At 40.0% G+C, this 17,647-nt stretch overlaps 3 protein-coding genes across 4 annotated transcripts; all 3 read left to right on the top strand.

Annotated features, from left to right (window-relative positions):
- Positions 1-793: 793 nt before the first annotated feature.
- LOC141836928 (protein NLP3-like) lies at positions 794-6,429 on the top strand. 2 transcript variants are annotated; one of them, XM_074724401.1, is made up of 5 exons: positions 794-1,086; positions 1,857-2,413; positions 3,676-3,723; positions 3,809-4,754; positions 5,026-6,429. In XM_074724401.1, the coding sequence occupies exons 1-5, from the start codon at positions 843-845 to the stop codon at positions 6,084-6,086; spliced, it is 2,856 nt and encodes a 951-aa protein (XP_074580502.1). In that variant the 5' UTR covers positions 794-842; the 3' UTR covers positions 6,087-6,429. The 2 variants fall into 2 exon arrangements, with proteins under 2 accessions (XP_074580502.1, XP_074580501.1); XM_074724400.1 differs by having other exon boundaries at positions 1,848-2,413.
- A 3,670-nt stretch (positions 6,430-10,099) lies between these two features.
- LOC141836929 (sinapine esterase-like) lies at positions 10,100-11,701 on the top strand. The gene is given in 6 exon segments (XM_074724402.1): positions 10,100-10,352; positions 10,419-10,640; positions 10,797-10,912; positions 10,914-10,946; positions 11,021-11,297; positions 11,366-11,701. Coding segments are annotated over 6 exon segments (1,143 nt in total). The 5' UTR covers positions 10,100-10,123; the 3' UTR covers positions 11,632-11,701.
- A 2,987-nt stretch (positions 11,702-14,688) lies between these two features.
- LOC141836930 (GDSL esterase/lipase At1g28590-like) lies at positions 14,689-16,364 on the top strand. The gene is made up of 5 exons (XM_074724403.1): positions 14,689-14,988; positions 15,055-15,267; positions 15,424-15,572; positions 15,647-15,923; positions 15,992-16,364. The coding sequence occupies exons 1-5, from the start codon at positions 14,760-14,762 to the stop codon at positions 16,255-16,257; spliced, it is 1,134 nt and encodes a 377-aa protein (XP_074580504.1). The 5' UTR covers positions 14,689-14,759; the 3' UTR covers positions 16,258-16,364.
- The last annotated feature ends 1,283 nt before the right edge of the window (positions 16,365-17,647 follow it).

Below are 17,647 nucleotides of genomic sequence, written 5' to 3'. Positions count from 1 at the left end.
TTTCATTTTTTTTGATTAATGCAGTAATATAAATTTTTAAATAGAGATTACAATAAAACTTAATCAGTTTGAAAAGTAATTAAAAATTTAAAAATTAAAAACACATTAAATAATTTAATAAATAAATAGAAAAGCAAATTTAATTTATGAATTGGATACACTACATTTTTTATTCATAGAAAATACAATGAAATAAAATAAAATCATAAAAGAAAAGGAAAAAATAATTCCTACCTATTATAAGGGTAAAAAACAAAAAAACTCAAAAGGCTAAGGGGACAATGTAAATAAATCAAAATTTTCTACGTATAATATATATTTTTTTAATATTTATTCAATTTTATCACGTGCTTAAATAAATGATATCCATTCCATTAATATTAATAAAAGAAGAAAATATTTTACCTCATTTCATAAATTTTTATAATTTTATAAATTATAAAAATAACCAAACTATATTAGATAAAACAAAATATTCTTTAAATATCTCCGCCCGCACTTCGATGCGATGGTCGATCCATTAATGAAGGACCAGTGTTAGTGGGCGACTAAGGGAACCGCGTTAATACAAATTATAAGATTTGTTTAGTGTTATTAGCCTTGATCAGCCCGATTACCCACTAATATCAATTATCCGACGAACCAGCTGATGTCATAGCGTTACGCTTGCTCCACAGCCGTTATGATCTGATACGACGCATGTCAACCGTCGATTATCAGGGCCCACCATGTACATCCTTTTATCTGTACTCCTCGGGTACCTCGATGAAAAGCTGACCTCAACGGAGCCACAGCGATTAGTCGTCGCAGCCACCCGCTTCCGCCGCAGCTCTCTCCTTCCGATGTCCGACCCTAGCGCCATGGACCTCGACCTCGACGGCTCCTCGTGGCCTACCTTCGATCAGAGCTCCTTCGCCGCGATTCCCCTGTCACCCTTTCTGATCTCCTCCTCCCCTTCTCTTTCTCCTCCGTTTCCGACGCCGCCCTCGCTATCTATCGGACAATCTTCTTCGCCTCTGTGGATCGTGGAGGATAGAGCTGCCGAAGTGTCGAGCGCTCTCGCCGGGGATCCGGCAATTTTCAACGGTCAGATCCCGCCCTTTCTGGATTTGACCTTCGCCGTTCTGTTTAGATCCCGCCGGTTTCTCGTTGGATTTTCCTGTAATCATCAGTGTCTCCGGATCGTTTGCCTTCTTTTTTTTTTCCCGGTCTTTCTGCTGTGTTTGGAAACTCGCCAACGACATTCCCGGCCTTTCGATCATTAATTATATCTTAAGCTGCAAGTGTCATAAATAAGTTGCCTTTTAGCTTTACCGGGTAGTACTGGAGGGGACGTTGTTTCTTTAAACATCTTTCTGCAGCAAAGATTTGACAAATTTGTCAATCTCACCATTTTACCAAAATGGAGTTCATTGTAAGTCTAAGTACGGCTATTTTTTTCTCGATCCTAAAAGTAGGAGCCGTAATTTCGTTTTTCTGTACTATTTGCTGATTTGTATTTCTGCTATAGTTATTTTTGTCTCCTTTTTTCTTTTTTGCTGCTTAAAGGTATCGACTTTTGTTCTTATACACGGTAAGATTTCAAGGAAGATGCTCAGCGTTTATTTCCCACATTTCAGGCTCCTTGTTCTTGTTCTTGTGAATTATGGAACTTGAACAATCTTCCTGTTGGTATAAAATTGGAACTTGATAATCTTCTATCGCTACACATGCACGTTCAACATTGTTTCAATCATTCGCAGATTTATTTTCAGTTTTTGGAATGGTGCAGACTATTTTTGCTTTTGACTTTCTCTGGAAAAATTTTGTGGTTTGCTGCAATCGGTTGCTGATTTGCTGCGATTTAGATGTTGCAGATACAATACCTGCAAAGGCCAATGGAGCCAAGGGCAACGAAAGGCTGCTTCAACTTCCAGCAAAAGAGGAGCAGGTGGAGGCATCCTGTGTGATCAAAGAGAGGATGACACAGGCACTACGGTGCTTTAAGGAGTCCACAGATCAGCATGTGCTGGTTCAGGTGTGGGCACCTGTAAAGAATGGCGACCGTTGTGTTCTTACCACTTCAGGGCAGCCCTTCGTTCTTGATCCTCAGACTACAAAGCTCCTTCAGTACAGGACAGTGTCTCTGATGTACATATTTTCTGTAGATGAGGGGGAGGATGATTCATATCTTGGTCTGCCTGGTCGTGTCTTTACCAAAAGAATGCCAGAATGGACACCAAATGTGCAGTACTATAGTAGCAAGGAGTATCAGCGTCTTAATTATGCCCTTCTCTATAACATTCAGGGGACCTTAGCATTGCCAGTTTTTGAACCGGATGGTCAGTCCTGCATTGCTGTGGTTGAGCTTGTTATGACATCACAAAAGATCAACTATGCTTATGATGTCGATAAAGTTTGCAAAGCGCTCGAGGTAGATACACTTCTTTTTACTTATCTAATGTTTTGTTCTAATTCCTTAATCTTTTAGCCCCAAAGAACCACCCATCTTGCTTGGACGATAGGATCAACGTAGTGGGTGTGTTAAGTCATATTAGTCTGTTGATGGAATAAAGTATGCCATATAGCCATAAATTGTGAAGCTTTAATCTATCCAGAATTGCAATGTTATTAGACAATATACTCTTGACGCTTCTTGGATGGCAGATGTTAACAACTAAGAGCAACAAGATACTAGCTTCTTTTATAAGAAATATCACATTCAAGGAAATGACTGAATTGCAATCTCATTAGACAATATACTCTTGATCCTTCTCGGATGGTAGACCACCACAACTAAGAGCAGCAAGTTACTAGTTCCTTTTACAAGAATAGTAAATCAAGGAAAATATTCGTTGCCCTAGTGTTTTGTTCTTCTTTCAGGAACGACTTGTATAAATTAGGGTGTGTTAATATTGCAGCCAATATATAGGAGATATGGTTCCAACCTTGTATCGGCTAAGTTTATGTTTTCAGAATGCCTTAACACAGAAATTTTGGCATTATATAAATTCCTATTCTTAATCCTTCACCTGTTTTATTGCATTGGTATTGTTAATCTGTTAGTGCAAGCCAATAGGTTCTCCTTTAAATAGCAGACTCACATATTTAACCAGTTACAAGCCAATCAAAACCTTGTTTTCTTGTCATATGTTATCATTATTTCCAACAAAAAACATGAACTTCCATGCCCAATTAGAATATGGAGAAAGGAATCTTGTGTAGACAATATAATCCAAAGTAGTTGGCCTAGCTCTTCCGTTTTGTCTTCGCTCCAGCCTTGTGCTAGTTATGTGAATACTTGGATCTCATTATATTATTGTATTAGCCAACTCTTCCTTTTCTCTCTCTCTCTCTATACAAAGACTATTTTTGAGATAGGATAAAATTTTCTCAGTCAAAAGCGTTCAAACTTTCAAAGTTGTCATACATATTATCATCTTTGAGTGTGGAATGCATGCTTTAAGAAAGAGAGAAACAATGCCAAACGTTTTCAAAAGGTTGGTTTAGTGCAATTAAGCTGCATGGTAGAACTGCTATTTGCATAATTTAGAGATTGTGGTATATAATCAGCTGATCTGGATTTTGGTAATATTTTTTTTTGTCTTTCAACTTAATTTGGCTTTCTAGAAAAATTCTTTCCTTATCCTTCTAGTATTCATTCTGATGAACTTTGTTTCTATTATCATCTTGCAGACTGTAAACTTGAAAAGCTCTGAAATTATGGACGTTGCAAATGCTGTGGTGAGTCATTTCTTCTCAAGAAAAATCTTTGTTGTGTTTTTATAATTTACTTAGAATTTTACTTGGTTGATTCCTGCATCACCAGATTTCTAATGATGGACGCCAAGCAGCCCTTGCTGAAATTCTTGAAATTCTAACTGTTGTCTGTGAAGCACAAAAGTTGCCTCTTGCTCAGGCTTGGGTTCCTTGTAGACATAGGACTATTCTGGCTCAGGGTGGTGGGGTTAAGAAGACTTGTTCAAGCTTTGATGGAAGTTGCATGGGACAAGTCTGCATGTCAACTACAGATGTTGCTTTTTATATTGTTGATTCTCACCAGTGGGGCTTTAGAGAAGCTTGTGTAGAACATCATCTACAGAAGGGACAAGGGGTGGCAGGCAGGGCATTTGCATTGCGCAGGCCATGCTTCTCTGGAGATATTACCAAGTATTGTAAAAGTGAGTATCCTCTTGTACACTATGCTAGAATGTTTGGGTTAGCTGGATGTCTTGCCATATGCTTACGAAGCATCTACTCGGGAGATGATGATTACATATTGGAATTCTTTCTCCCAGCTGAATGTAAAAGCTCTGCTGAGCAACAAAATATGTTGAAGTCCATTTCAGCTTTGTTAAAACAGTGTTTCCGGAATCTGAAAATCATAACTGATATGGAGTTTCAAGAAGCAATATCTCTTGAACACGGCGATCTTGTTACAGATGACAACTATGACCTGCAACATGGATGCCTATCCAGTCAACACCACAATACTGGTCTTTATGTTTTGTCTGAAAATAATATCTGGGAGGCTGGAGAAAATGACAAATTGTCCAATGACAAAAACGAATCTCCAGATTTGCACGAACCATCTGCAACTCCAGATCCTAATGTCAAAACTGATGGCGACATTATTTCAGATTCAACATTGTCGGCCAAGAAAGCTAGCAAAACACCTGGGAAGCGAAGAGGTAAGGCAGAAAAGATGATCAGTTTAGAGGTTCTGCAACAATACTTCTCAGGATGTCTCAAAGATGCTGCACGAAGCCTTGGTGGTAAGTTTCTGAGAATTTTGTATCTTCCTTGTCCATGTTATTTGCATTTATATGCATGAGTTCAGTGGCACAATAAAATCACAAATAGTTGAAATTATAGTTGTATGATGGCAACTGCCAATACATGGGTATTTAGTTACAAAAGTATGCTACTACATTGTTGACAGTTAAGACAAATTAATTATCTGCGAATCATTTGCAGTCACTGAAACATATCTAATTACTTTTACTCGTTTCAATAACTAACAATTCAAATCTTCTTATATGACAGTTTGTCCTACAACTATGAAGCGCATTTGTAGGCATCATGGAATTTCCAGATGGCCATCTAGGAAAATCAATAAGGTCAATCGCTCTCTTTCAAAGCTTAAGCATGTCATTGAGTCAGTTCAAGGGGCAGGGGCATTGGATTTGACTTCTCTGGCAGGCCCACTTCCTGCGACTATTGATTCTATTCCATGGCCTGTTAATACAGAAAGCTTGAAGGACATAAACGAAGGTATGAAGGGAAGAGAGTTTTCACCGGAGAAGCCTTATGAGAGAGATGATTTGCAGAAAACATTTGTACCTCTTCAGATAAATGTTGATGATGCAGATCCACATCAAGGACCTGCCAAGGATTATCGCTGTTCAAAATCAGGAAGCTCTTTGGATGACAGCATCGATGCCCCTACTTCTCAAGGTTCATGCCAGGGCAGTCCAGCCAATGAGATCTTTACAAGTAACCAACCAGATTTTGATACAAATCAAGCATTGGATGTTGGCTCTTCCTCAAAATTCATATTAGAAAACACTTGCGACCAGAATTTGTTTAACGAAAATTTTCTTCCTAGTCCTATTATTGTAGAACCTCAACAACCAGTTGAAATTCTAATCAAAGATTCAGGGAGCTCAAAAGATTTGAAAAACCTTTGTTCTTTTAGAGGAGAAGCTTGTCAGGATGGATGTGCTATGGTTCTGAATGATACTGCATCAAAAAATTTGGCACAGCAAGACAATAACACACTCACCATCAAGGCAAGTTACAAAGACGACATAATCAGATTCCGTTTGCCAACTGATGCTGGTGTTGTGGCTCTAAAAGATGAAATTTCTAAGAGGTTCAAACTGGAAGTGGGTATATTTGATATCAAGTATCTTGATGATGATCATGAGTGGGTCATGTTGGCTTGTGACTCTGATTTGGAGGAGTGCATGGATATGTCTAGGTCATCTGGAGCTTCTATAATCAGATTATCTGTTCATGATGTGATTACAAACCTTGGAAGTTCCTGCGAAAGTTCCGAGTTTGACCATCACATTGTTGCCGCAAGGCATTTCAATACAGGTTAAGCGTATGTTGAAGGTTTGCTAGTTTGTTGTGAAAATCATCTCAATGTTGCTGTGTTTTACAATCTTAGGTAAGTGAATCAGACATTGACAAGAGTTGCCTTAAGTGGCTCCTAGTTTATTAAGTACATAGTAGAAAGTGGAAAATTATGGATTGAAGTAAGAAGACTTGTCATGACTAGAGTGAGGGCAGCTTGAGCTTTCATCATATGAACTCACATATCTTTATCCTTTCCTTTTCTGTATTTTTTCCTTTTATTGTGTGTGTTTTCGTCTTGGTGACCTCAATGTGAGTGTTCAATGGGGCTGAGAAAATCTAAACATGAAAATGCCATGGTGATCTCAATGTGAGTGTTCCACGGGGCTTAGAAAATGTAAACATGAAAATGCCACGGTGTTAAAATGGCATTCACAACAACCTTTGAAGAACAAGATGTGAAGGCAAACTACCATCTGGTTCCTCATTAAAAAGATTCTTTTGTTCCATGAAGAAGAGGTGAATGTTGAAGACATCCATATGAAGAACCACCGGCCATCTAGACAAGGTATCTCCTTATACTAGACAACTAAATGTCTAAAACTAGTAGGGAAAGAGCAAAATCACATTATGCATTTGGAACATAATAGTGTTTTTCCTGCATCAATATGGATTGAGGCTGATACTGAAACAGCAAGATACACACAATTTCCATAATTTCTTAGACTTGTTAATTTGTTCCACTGCAAATGCTTCCTCTATGGATTCTTGCTACTAGTTCCTCCTGGCTTTCCTTTTATATGTTCATGTTTTCCATTATGTCCTCCATAGTCATAGTCTAGCTCTGTAAACTCCAATTCTCCTCTAGTTTCCATCTAGCAAAAAAGAAGCATAGAACACTTATTCTCTGACCTGCATTTACTCATTGTGGATCCATTTTTATTTCAAAATTTGAATCAGAATTACCTTTGACCATAAGTATGCAGGGTTTGGTGGATCAGTTGCATCTGGAGCAAGCTTGGCATCGCCTGTGAAAACAAGTAGAAAGCCATGACTTGAGGAAGCAGCGAAGTGAGAATGTTTACACCGAAACAAAATCTGTAAAACCTGAAGATGTGTGAAAGAGAAGGATCAACAAAAGGACTGTAAGAACAGATTGTCTAATTCTTGCCATAGCAGTTGTTAGCGCTGCTACTGTTCTTCTCAGCAGGAGGCTGTGATGGTGCTGTGAAAGGCCAAGGGTATCCTATTTATGGTAGCGCAAAGCCTTAAAGTACAGTACTGTCCACCATTCACCAGCACTTTGAAGAACGATGATGAAATCCATATCAGCCCACCACCAGCAAGTCAACTGCACTACCTTCAGTACTCTGACCTCTCTGTTCTCCACCAAAAAAAATGTGGTGTGACAAAAGGTGAGATGAAAAGGGATTTGGTGCCACGAGTATTCCTGTTCATAGTCTTATTATTGTTGTGGAATTAGTTCTGCATTAGTATTTCAGGTTTAGAGTTACATCTAGAACTCATAAGCCATACGACTATTTATCTTTCTCTAATTTCTAAAGTATCTCTGAAGGTTTTGTTTGATCTAGCCATGCATTCTCAAGCTTCAGAAACAAAACACACTTATGGTTATAATCATATTCTGTCTACATCAGATATTCGAGTAGGATTACAAGGAAACCATTAGCAGAATATATCAATTATTTGCCTAATGGATGGACATGAATGCATCCAAAAATGGCAGCCTTTGAATTTTTTTTTACCTCCTTGAGGCTGAAGGCAATACGAAACAGGCATTTAAGGCCAAGTTAAGCTGAGCCATATAGAGTGGATGGAAACCTATAAAAACTAGTGGGGAAATGGTAGAAAGGGATGCACCCAGTGTTTAAGTGGATCTCTCTCCTCTTTTACTGGTGTTCATTTTCTTTGCCTTCACTTTCCTTACCTTCATAATTTGGACACTGCAGCATGTCCTCTTGCAGCAGCTTTAGTAATGTCAGATCTCCCTGCATCTTTGTTTTTTTACGATCGGTTCATGCTTAAATCCATCTTACATTGATCATGCCATACAAGAAAATCTTGTAAAGAACATAACTTATGGAGTACATAAGCAATTTTCATAGATATCTCTAATGGTAGCTAGAGCAGTGCAGAAGGAGTTCGTCACTGTCATGTCAATTAAAGTATTGCATATACTTTGTTTAAGGTACCAAAGTGAGTTGGACACAAACAAGTCATCATAGTCAACTTGTGGAGCTCATGTCGTAGTGGTTTATGGCTCAGGCCAAAGGTAGAACGAGAAGAAGAATATTTAATGGAGCATGATTTCATTAAAACGTGTTGTTAAGTTGACTGCAGTGATACATCTTGACTTCTGAAAGCTTCCAAATATCCACATCAATTATCGTTAGCACTCCTTAAAAATTATTAATTATTTGCAATTACACCAGTCACCATACATTTTTCTTTACATTGTTAATTTTTTTTCTCCCAATCATTTTTGGCAATTATTATTAATTAATGAGAATCATCTTTTTGGCCGCTTTAAAGTTCTCTCCCCCCCGCCGCCGCCGCCGCTTGCTTCTCCTTCAGCTTCAGCGACACCGGGAACTACCTCGTTTCCTGGGGCGCTACGGCCGTCCCCGTTGGTCACCCTCCTTACGGCGATACCACCAGCTGCTTCTGCGACGGACACTTCAGAATCGACTTTTTTGGTAGTTAAAAAATCACCATCGCTATCGTGGTTTTTATCGCTTCAATTAACTCCGTCTTCCTTGCAGCGTAAGCGCTTGGATCTTCGGTTGTGCCGACGTATCTCTCCGTCAAAATCTTGCTGCGCTCGACGACGACTTCTTTATATCTTTAGGTTTGAAGATTTCGAGGAATGGATTGGTTCCGGCGACTGCTTCCGTCGATCTGCTCTTCTACTTGAGGTCCAAATTCAATCTTTTTTGCTTGATTTCGATCATTCTACATCAAAATTTCCTCCCAGATCATAAAAATATCATCTTGGCGATTCAGGGTGCCGAATTCCATGGCCAGTTCACTCTTCCTCGTCGGAGAAATCGGCGGTAGGGACTTGATCTACTACGTGATCTCCGCCATCAGATCCGCCGTTACCACCGTAAGAACAGCTAACTCGATCAAATTTCACCTCCAAATTCTTACCGCAAGAACAACTAACTCGATCAAATTTCATCTCCAAATTCTAATTTTGATTTGATTTTTAGGAATTGATTGACCTCGGAGCGACAACGCCGGTGGTTCCCGGCCACGTCACGCTCTGCTGCCTCCCCATTTTCCTCGACCACCTCCGGAGCGACGACGCCGGCGACTACGAGCCAGGAACAGGGTGCGTCGAGTTCTTGAACCAGTTCGCAGAGCACCGCAATTGACGACTCGTGCGCGAGCTGAGCCGGCTCCGGTGAGCGCATCCCAAAGCCACTGCCGTCTGCGAAGACTACTACAACGCAATGGCGGACATGCACTACAACGCTACGGTAAGCGGCGGCTTCGTTGATTAATTCCACCGAGTTGATGTTTGTGCTGGTTGTTTTAATGGTTCGTCATCGGCGTCGGATTTAGAATAAAACCACCGTCGGCGATATGCAGCAACGAGGCGACGGCGGGGGTCGGTGAAGGTGCGCGGCGAACCGGCGAAGTATATGTGCAGGGACGGGAGTCACTTCCTGGAGGTAGGTTATCGGGCCGGGACCCGTTTATTAGGCCGATGGGCTGAGCCTTCCGTGGTCCAAATTTGCCCGCAAATATTATAATACATATATACATTATATATATATATAAAATAAATTTTATAAATTGTTCGTTATATATACTTGAGTAATTAGCTCGAATATTTGCCCGCAAATATTTGAGGCCTTGATGTAACACCTCATTTGATCCATTTATTTTGGGGTGTGACATTAAAGAAAAATTTAAAAAGATGAGAAATTATAATTCTTTCAAAAAGTAAACAATTTTTTTTTTTTTAAAAGACTTCATAGCAACCTTTGATAAACCACTGTGGATGGTAGGTGGCGCTCCTAGATCTCCTTCCACAATGATCGCCGCTGCGGCCGCCGCCTTCGTCCTCCTTTTCCCTTCCGTTCTCGTCGCTGGATGCTACTCCTCCATTTTCAGCTTCGGCGACTCCCTCGCCGACACTGGAAACCTACTCCACATCGTCGGTAACCACAGCACCGATTTCGCCTGCCTGCCATACGGCATGACCTACTTCGGCCGCCCCACCGGTCGCTTATCCGACGGCCGCCTCATCCTCGATTTTATCGGTACTACACTCTCTCTTCTACTCCCCTTTCCTCTTCGTAAGAAATCGTGACTAATATCCCCCGCAGCGGAGGCGCTCGGATTGCCCCATTTACCGGCGTACTTGGATCGGCGGCGTGTCGGCGGAGATTTCGAGCAAGGAGCCAACTTTGCGGTGGCAGGCGCGACAGCCCTCGACAATAGCTTCTTTAAGGAACGAGACATCCGCATCGATCCCACCATTGTCTCTTTGGGCGTCGAGATCCGGTGGTTCCGCCAATTGCTGCCCTCACTCTGTTCCTCCCCTTCAGGTTCAATTTCCCCCATCAATTTTAGTTCTTCCCTTTTCTATTTTTGCCCAATTTTGCAAATCCAGATCAAATTCGATGAATTAGTTGAAGATTCGATTTGTGCGCATCGAGTGTCTTGAAACTTTGATCTTTTAGTTAATAACTCTTTGATGGCAGATTGTGCAGACACGCTGAAAGATTCTCTCATCTTGATGGGCGAGATCGGAGGCAACGATTACATAAACCCGATTCTGCAAAGAAGAAGCTTGGAGGAGGTCAAATCCTTCGTTCCTTTCCGTCGTCGCCGCCATCAGCTCCGCCATCATTGTAACTTCCAAATCAAGTCCATTCTCATCATTCTTTCTTCAATTTTCCAACCGAATTTGTGATTTTCGATCCAGGAACTGATCGAGTTGGGCGCTCGAACGCTGGTGGTTCCAGGAATCACTCCTCTAGGATGCTCCTCCGCCTTCCTCGCCGAGTTCCAGACTCAAAACGTCGACGATTACGACGCCAGCACCGGTTGCCTGATCTGGTTGAACGAATTCTCCGCCCACCACAACAGCCTCCTGGAAGCGGAGCTCCAAACGCTGCGGGGATTGCATCCTCACGCTACTATCATCTACGCCGACTACTTCGCCGCCGTAACCAGCATCCTGAACAATCCAAACCAGTTCGGTGAGTGATCGAGTGAACACTCCTCGCGAATGATCGTTGAGCATTTGATCAAGAGTGTTTCGGTTTAGGATTCGGGGACGACACGCTCGTGTGCTGCTGCGGCGGTGGCGGCGCTTACAACTACAACCCTCGGGTCCAATGCGGCTCCGACGGGTGCTCGCTCCGCGACGAACCGTCGCGCTGCGTGATATGGGATGGAATCCATATGACGGAGGCGACGCACAGGGTCATCGCCGGCGGATTGTTGCAGGGGCCTTTCGCCTCCCCTGCAATCGCCGACGCTTGCCGATTACAGAGCGTCATCTATTCGTCAACCAGTAGAATGGTCTCTTAATATTGCAATTAAAAGATGTTTATCTTTTAATAGCTATTTCATTTCCAATAATCCTATCTGTATCTTATTAAGCAAGCACAATAATTTGCTTTTATTCTTGTTGCCTACGGTTTGAATATTTTGCTCTTTCAATATTTTATTTCTTCTAATAAAAAATACAAAATTAAAAGTCAACTATGAGAAACTTTGTACCAACCCATTTAACAAAACAATTGGATGGTTAATATTTAAATATGTTTTAAAAATAAAGGATATAATTATAGAATTTTCCTCTCAAAATATGTTCATGTACTTAGAGTGCCATCTACTCTTTTATAATTTAGAAAAAGATTATGGTATTAATAATTAATAAACCTCATCAACTCTCTTAATATTGCACGCACGATGGATGACAAGTAGCAGGTTCACAAGTGTAAGTACTTGCTCGCTTATAAGAAGAGAGCACTTTTTGTATTAACTTCATTTTTTGTAATTCATAACATCATTAATAAGGAAAAAAGGTCATCGAAAATTTTGAATGTGAAATTATTTTTGATGCATTTCTTTATATAACATTAATTAACAATTAATATTCTAGATTAATTTTAAATAATTAATTTCTCATTTATTCTTAATCGATTTTTAATAAATTAATAGTCTAAATCTATTTACGCTAAATTTGATTTCGATTTTGAAATCAATTACGATTTTAATCAATTGATTACATTCTGATTTTTTTTTATAAAATCATATTAATCCATTAAAACCTCAATATTCAACCATACTTGGACCACCACCACCGCTGCTTCTTCGACAGACACTTCATAATCGACTTTTTTGGTAGTTAAAAATCACCATCGCTACAGTGTCAGCTTTAGGCATGGCCATTAAGGCCTATGCCTAGGGCCCCAAATTTAGAGGGGCCCATTTTTTTATATATTAATTATTATATATATATATATATTAAGAATATAAAAAATTATTAAAATATCTTTATTAGATTTTGGAAAGATTTTGCATGATTATTGGATTTTGTAAAGATTTGGTATGATTTCAATATATTTAATATTATTTAATTTTCAAAATTCTAATTTACTAGTTTCTTTATATATTCCTCTCCTTCCTTCTTTATTAACCTAACAACCTATTTTACTCAACTTCAAACATTTTACTTATTTGATAGTTTGTTTTCTCTTCTCAAAATATTTTCGAGATCATCACAAGAAGTGTAAGGAAAGGAACAATCAGAATAAAAAGTCTTTGTTATAGATTTTTTAGTGATCTTAAGACCTAAAGGTATCATCTTCCTCATTTCCCTATCAAATTAAATTCTTTTCTTAATGCATGGATAACTTATAGAATATTACTTAGCATACCTGTTAGTGTAGCTTCAACGGAATTTTTTTTTTCAAAATTAAAATTAATAAAATCTTATTTACGTTCAACTATGTGTCAAAAAAGATTAAATAATTTAACAATATTATCAATTGAAAAAAATTTATTATTAAAACTTGAATATGAAGATTTAATTAATAATTTTGCATCTCAAAAAGCTAGAAAATTTAATTTTATATAAAAAATTTATTTTTAAAATTAATATTTTAATTTATTTTAAAAAATATTTAAATCCATTAATATCGGTTTCAAGTCCAAATAGAAAAGGGTAGAATTTTTTTTTAAAAATAATAATAATTATTAAAAAAAAATCACTTAGGACATCAAAGAGACTTGAGCCGCCCCTGCATCGCTATCGTGGTTTTTATCGCTTCAATTAACTCCGTCTTCCTTGCAGCGTAAGAGCTTGGATCTTCGGTTGTGCCGACGTATCTCTCCGTGAAAATCTTGCCGCGCTCGACGACGACTTCTGTATATCTTTAGGTTTGAAGATTTCGAGGAGCAACTATTTTCTTTGCGAGCACAAATGGATTGGTTCCGGCAACTGCTTCCGTCGATCTGCTCTTCTACTTGAGGTCCAAATTCAATCTTGTTTGCTTGATTTCGATCATTCTACATCACAATTTCCTCCCAGATCATAAAAATCTCATCTTGGCGATTTAGGGTGCCGAAATCTCATGGCCAGTTCACTCTTCCTCGTCGGAGAAATCGGCGGTAGGGACTTGATCTACTACGTGATCTCCGCCACCAGATCCGCCGTTACCACTGTAAAACAGCTAACTCGATCAAATTTCATCTCCAAATTCTTACCGCAAGAACAACTAACTCGATCAAATTTCATATCCAAATTCTAATTTTGATTTGATTTGATTTTTAGGAATTGATAACCTCGGAGCGACAACGCTGGTGGTTGCCGGCCACGTCACGCTCTGCTGCCTCCCCATTTTCCTCGACCACCTCCGGAGCGACGACGCCGGCGACTACAAGCCAGAAACAGGGTGCGTCGAGTTCTTGAACCAGTTCGCAGAGCACCGCAATTGACGACTCGTGCGCGAGCTGAACCGGCTCCGGTGAGCGCATCCCAATGCCACTGCCGTATACGAAGACTACTTATACAACGCAATGGCGGACATCTACCACAACGCTACGGTAAGCGCGGCATGGTTGATTAATTCCACCGAGTTGACGTTTGTGCTGGTTGTTTTAATGGTTCGTCATCGGCGTCGGATTTAGGATAAAACCACCGTCGGCGATATGCAGCAACGAGGCGACGGCGGGGTAGTTGAAGGTGCGTGGCGAACCCGCGAAGTAGTATGAGCAGGGACGGGATTCACTTCGCGGAGGCGGGTTATCGGGCCGTGACCCGCTTATTATACATATGTATGTATATGTAAAATAAATTTTATAAATAGTTCGTGATATATACTTGAGAAATTAGGTCGAATATTTGCCCGCAAATATTTGAGGCCTTGATGCAATATCCATTTATTTTGGGGCGTGACATTAAAGAAAATTTTAAAAAGATGAGAAATTATAATTCTTTGAAAAAGTAAACATATATTAAAAAAAAAAAAACTTCATAGCAACCTTTGATAAATCACTTCTTCTACGAAAGTCAAATCCGTCACTATAACGTTCCTATAAATCGAACAGTTGCACAGACATTTGTCGGCTTCCGCCGACATTCAAACCCTCGCCCAACCTTTGATAAACCAATGTAGACGGTGGGTGGCGCTCCTGGATCTCCTTCCACAATGATCGCCGCTGCGGCCGCCGCCTTCGTCCTCCTTTTCCCTTCCGTTCTCGTCGCCGGATGCTACTCCTCCATTTTCAGCTTCGGCGATTCCCTCGCCGACACTGGAAACCTCCTCCACATCGCCGGTAACCACAGCACCTATTACGCCTGCCTGCCATACGGCATGACCTACTTCGGCCGCCCCACCGGTCGCTTCTCCGACGGCCGCCTCATCCTCGATTTTATCGGTACTACACTCTCTCTTCTACTCCCATTTCCTCTCCGTAAGAAATCGTGACTAATATCCCCTGCAGCGGAGGCGCTCGGATTGCCCCATTTACCCGCGTACTTGGATCGGCGGCGTGATTTCGAGCAAGGAGCCAACTTTGCGGTGGCAGGCGCGACAGCCCTCGACAATAGCTTCTTTAAGGAACGAGGCATCCGCGTCTATCTCACCAATGTCTCTTTGGGCGTCGAGATCCAGTGGTTCCGCCAATTGCTGCCCTCACTCTGCTCCTCCCCTTCAGGTTCAATTTCCCCCATCAATTTTAGATCTTCTCTTTTCTATTTTTGCCCAATTTTGCAAATCCAGATCAAATTCGATGAATTAGTTGAAGATTCGATTTGTGCGCATCGAGTGTCTTGAAACTTTGATCTTTTAGTTATTAACTCTTTGATGGCAGATTGTGCAGACACGCTGCAAGATTCTCTCATCTTGATGGGCGAGATCGGAGGCAACGATTACATAAACCCGATTCTGCAAAGAAGAAGCTTGGAGGAGGTCAAATCCTTCGTTCCTTTCGTCGTCGCCGCCATCAGCTCCGCCATCATTGTAACTTGCAAATCAAGTCCATTCTCATCATTCTTTCTTCAATTTTCCAACCGAATTTGCGATTTTCGATCCAGGAACTGATCGAGTTGGGCGCTCGAACGCTGGTGGTTCCAGGAATCACTCCTCTAGGATGCTCCTCCGCCTTACTCGCCAAGTTCCAGACTCAAAACGTCGACGATTACGACGCCAGCACCGGTTGCCTGAACTGGTTGAACGAATTCTCCGCCTACCACAACAGCCTCCTGGAAGCGGAGCTCCAAACGCTGCGGGGATTGCATCCTCAGGCTACTATCATCTACGCCGACTACTTCGCCGCCGTAAACAGCATCCTGAACAATCCAAACCAGTTCGGTGAGTGATCTAGTGAACACTCCTCGCGAATGATCGTTGAGCATTTGATCAAGAGTGTTTCGGTTTAGGATTCGGGAACGACACGCTCGTGTGCTGCTGCGGCGGTGGCGGCGCTTACAACTACAACCCCCGGGTCCAATGCGGCTCCGACGGGTACTCTCTCCGCGACGAACCGTCGCGCTGCGTGTTATGGGATGGAGTCCATATGACGGAGGCGACGCACAGGATCATCGCCGGCGGATTGTTGCAGGGGCCTTTCGCCTACCCTGCAATCGCCGACGCTTGCCGATTACAGAGCGTCATCCGTTCGTCAACCAGTAGAATGGTCTCTTAATATTGCAATTAAAAGATGTTTATCTTTTAATTGCTATTTCATTTCCAATAATCCTATCTGTATCTTCTTAAGCAAGCTGAATAATGTACTTTTATTTTTGTTGCCTACGGTTTGAATATTTTGCTCTTTCAATATTTTATTTGTTACAATAAAAAATAAAAAAAAAATAAAAGGCAACTATGAGAAACTTTGTGCCCATCCATTTAATAAAACAATTGGATGGTTAATATTTAAATATGTTTTTTAAATAAAAATAGGGAAATAAATATACAATTTTCCTCTCAAAAGTATATTCATGCACTTGGAGTGCCATCTGCTCTTTTATAATTTAAGATTATGGTGTTAATTAACCTTGTCAACTCTCTTTGCTGGTCGATGATGAGCTCATTAACACAAGTTAATGAAAACTATTGCAAAGTTAAGAAGATCGATCCCTTTCAATTGAATTGTTTTATGTTTTTCTTCAAAATTCATTACTTATCGTGTGAATGAATTATGATGGCTCTAATCCATCCTACTCACAATTAATAACTATGAAAGAGACTTTTAAAGAAAAAATGCTATATAAAATTAAGGTCGCATTCATTTGTTTATTTTCCAACTTAATTTTAATGCTCTAAATATAGTAATTCCCTTTAATTCGTTGTATCTTTTTCAATGAGTAGGCACCGAAGTGATCAATGCACCGATGCCAGTGCATTGAAATTTAGATGTATCTGAACAAATAATAATTGCAAATATCACTCTCAAGGCAGGTCACACATCTTGATCAACCATTTTCTGTTATTATTTCAATATCCGATATTATTTAATAAAAATAAAATATAGTAAGTAACATGAAAGGTTTACTTTTATTATCATCTCTCATATTGAAAAATATATTTTAAAAGTATTTCAATTTTTATGGATGGAATTTTTTTATGATAATAAAAATAAAAGATATTTTTTAATTTTTATTCATATTTATGTACATTTTTTTATTCGTCCACTTGATAATTCCAAAAGCGTCGGTAGCCGACTTTCTCAATTAATCCATTCCAATAGGGTTGGGTTGTGCAGCCTCTCCGAACCGGATCGGATACTCAAGCCGTTGACGCCTTAATACTACATCGTGCTGGGCAGTACATTTATATTTTAATCGTATGCATGACGTAGGCATAATATTTTAATCGTATATATGCATTTATTGAGTAATGATATGCTACATGAAAATGTAACATGAAAGTGTGCAGCATGACAGACACATGCATAGAAGTGGGACCCAACTGCATACAGATGGGACCCAACCTCATGGGTCTATCATATTACATTTTCATGTTACTTTTTCATGTAACATATCATTACTCTTATATATATACTATGCCAGTTAATATTCTCAGACTACTTCAAC

The sequence above is a fragment of the Curcuma longa genome, chromosome 11 (assembly GCF_044706935.1).
Source record: "Curcuma longa cultivar G26 ecotype Majalengka, Jawa Barat chromosome 11, ITB_CL_G26_1.1, whole genome shotgun sequence".
NCBI lineage: Eukaryota > Viridiplantae > Streptophyta > Magnoliopsida > Zingiberales > Zingiberaceae > Curcuma > Curcuma longa.
This window is presented reverse-complemented; position numbering and strand designations above follow the sequence as displayed.

What these genes read in the sequence shown, in the direction of transcription:
- LOC141836928 (XM_074724400.1), top strand. Translation starts at nt 843, where the DNA reads ATGTCCGACCCTAGCGCCATGGACCTCGACCTCGACGGCTCCTCGTGG. An exon ending in GGATCCGGCAATTTTCAACG is followed by an intron (nt 1,087 to 1,847) that starts GTCAGATCCCGC and finishes GCTGCGATTTAG; the next exon opens with ATGTTGCAGATACAATACCT. An exon ending in TGCTGCACGAAGCCTTGGTG is followed by an intron (nt 4,755 to 5,025) that starts GTAAGTTTCTGA and finishes CTTATATGACAG; the next exon opens with TTTGTCCTACAACTATGAAG.
- LOC141836930 (XM_074724403.1), top strand. Translation starts at nt 14,760, where the DNA reads ATGATCGCCGCTGCGGCCGCCGCCTTCGTCCTCCTTTTCCCTTCCGTT. An exon ending in ACTCTGCTCCTCCCCTTCAG is followed by an intron (nt 15,268 to 15,423) that starts GTTCAATTTCCC and finishes CTTTGATGGCAG; the next exon opens with ATTGTGCAGACACGCTGCAA. An exon ending in GAACAATCCAAACCAGTTCG is followed by an intron (nt 15,924 to 15,991) that starts GTGAGTGATCTA and finishes GTTTCGGTTTAG; the next exon opens with GATTCGGGAACGACACGCTC.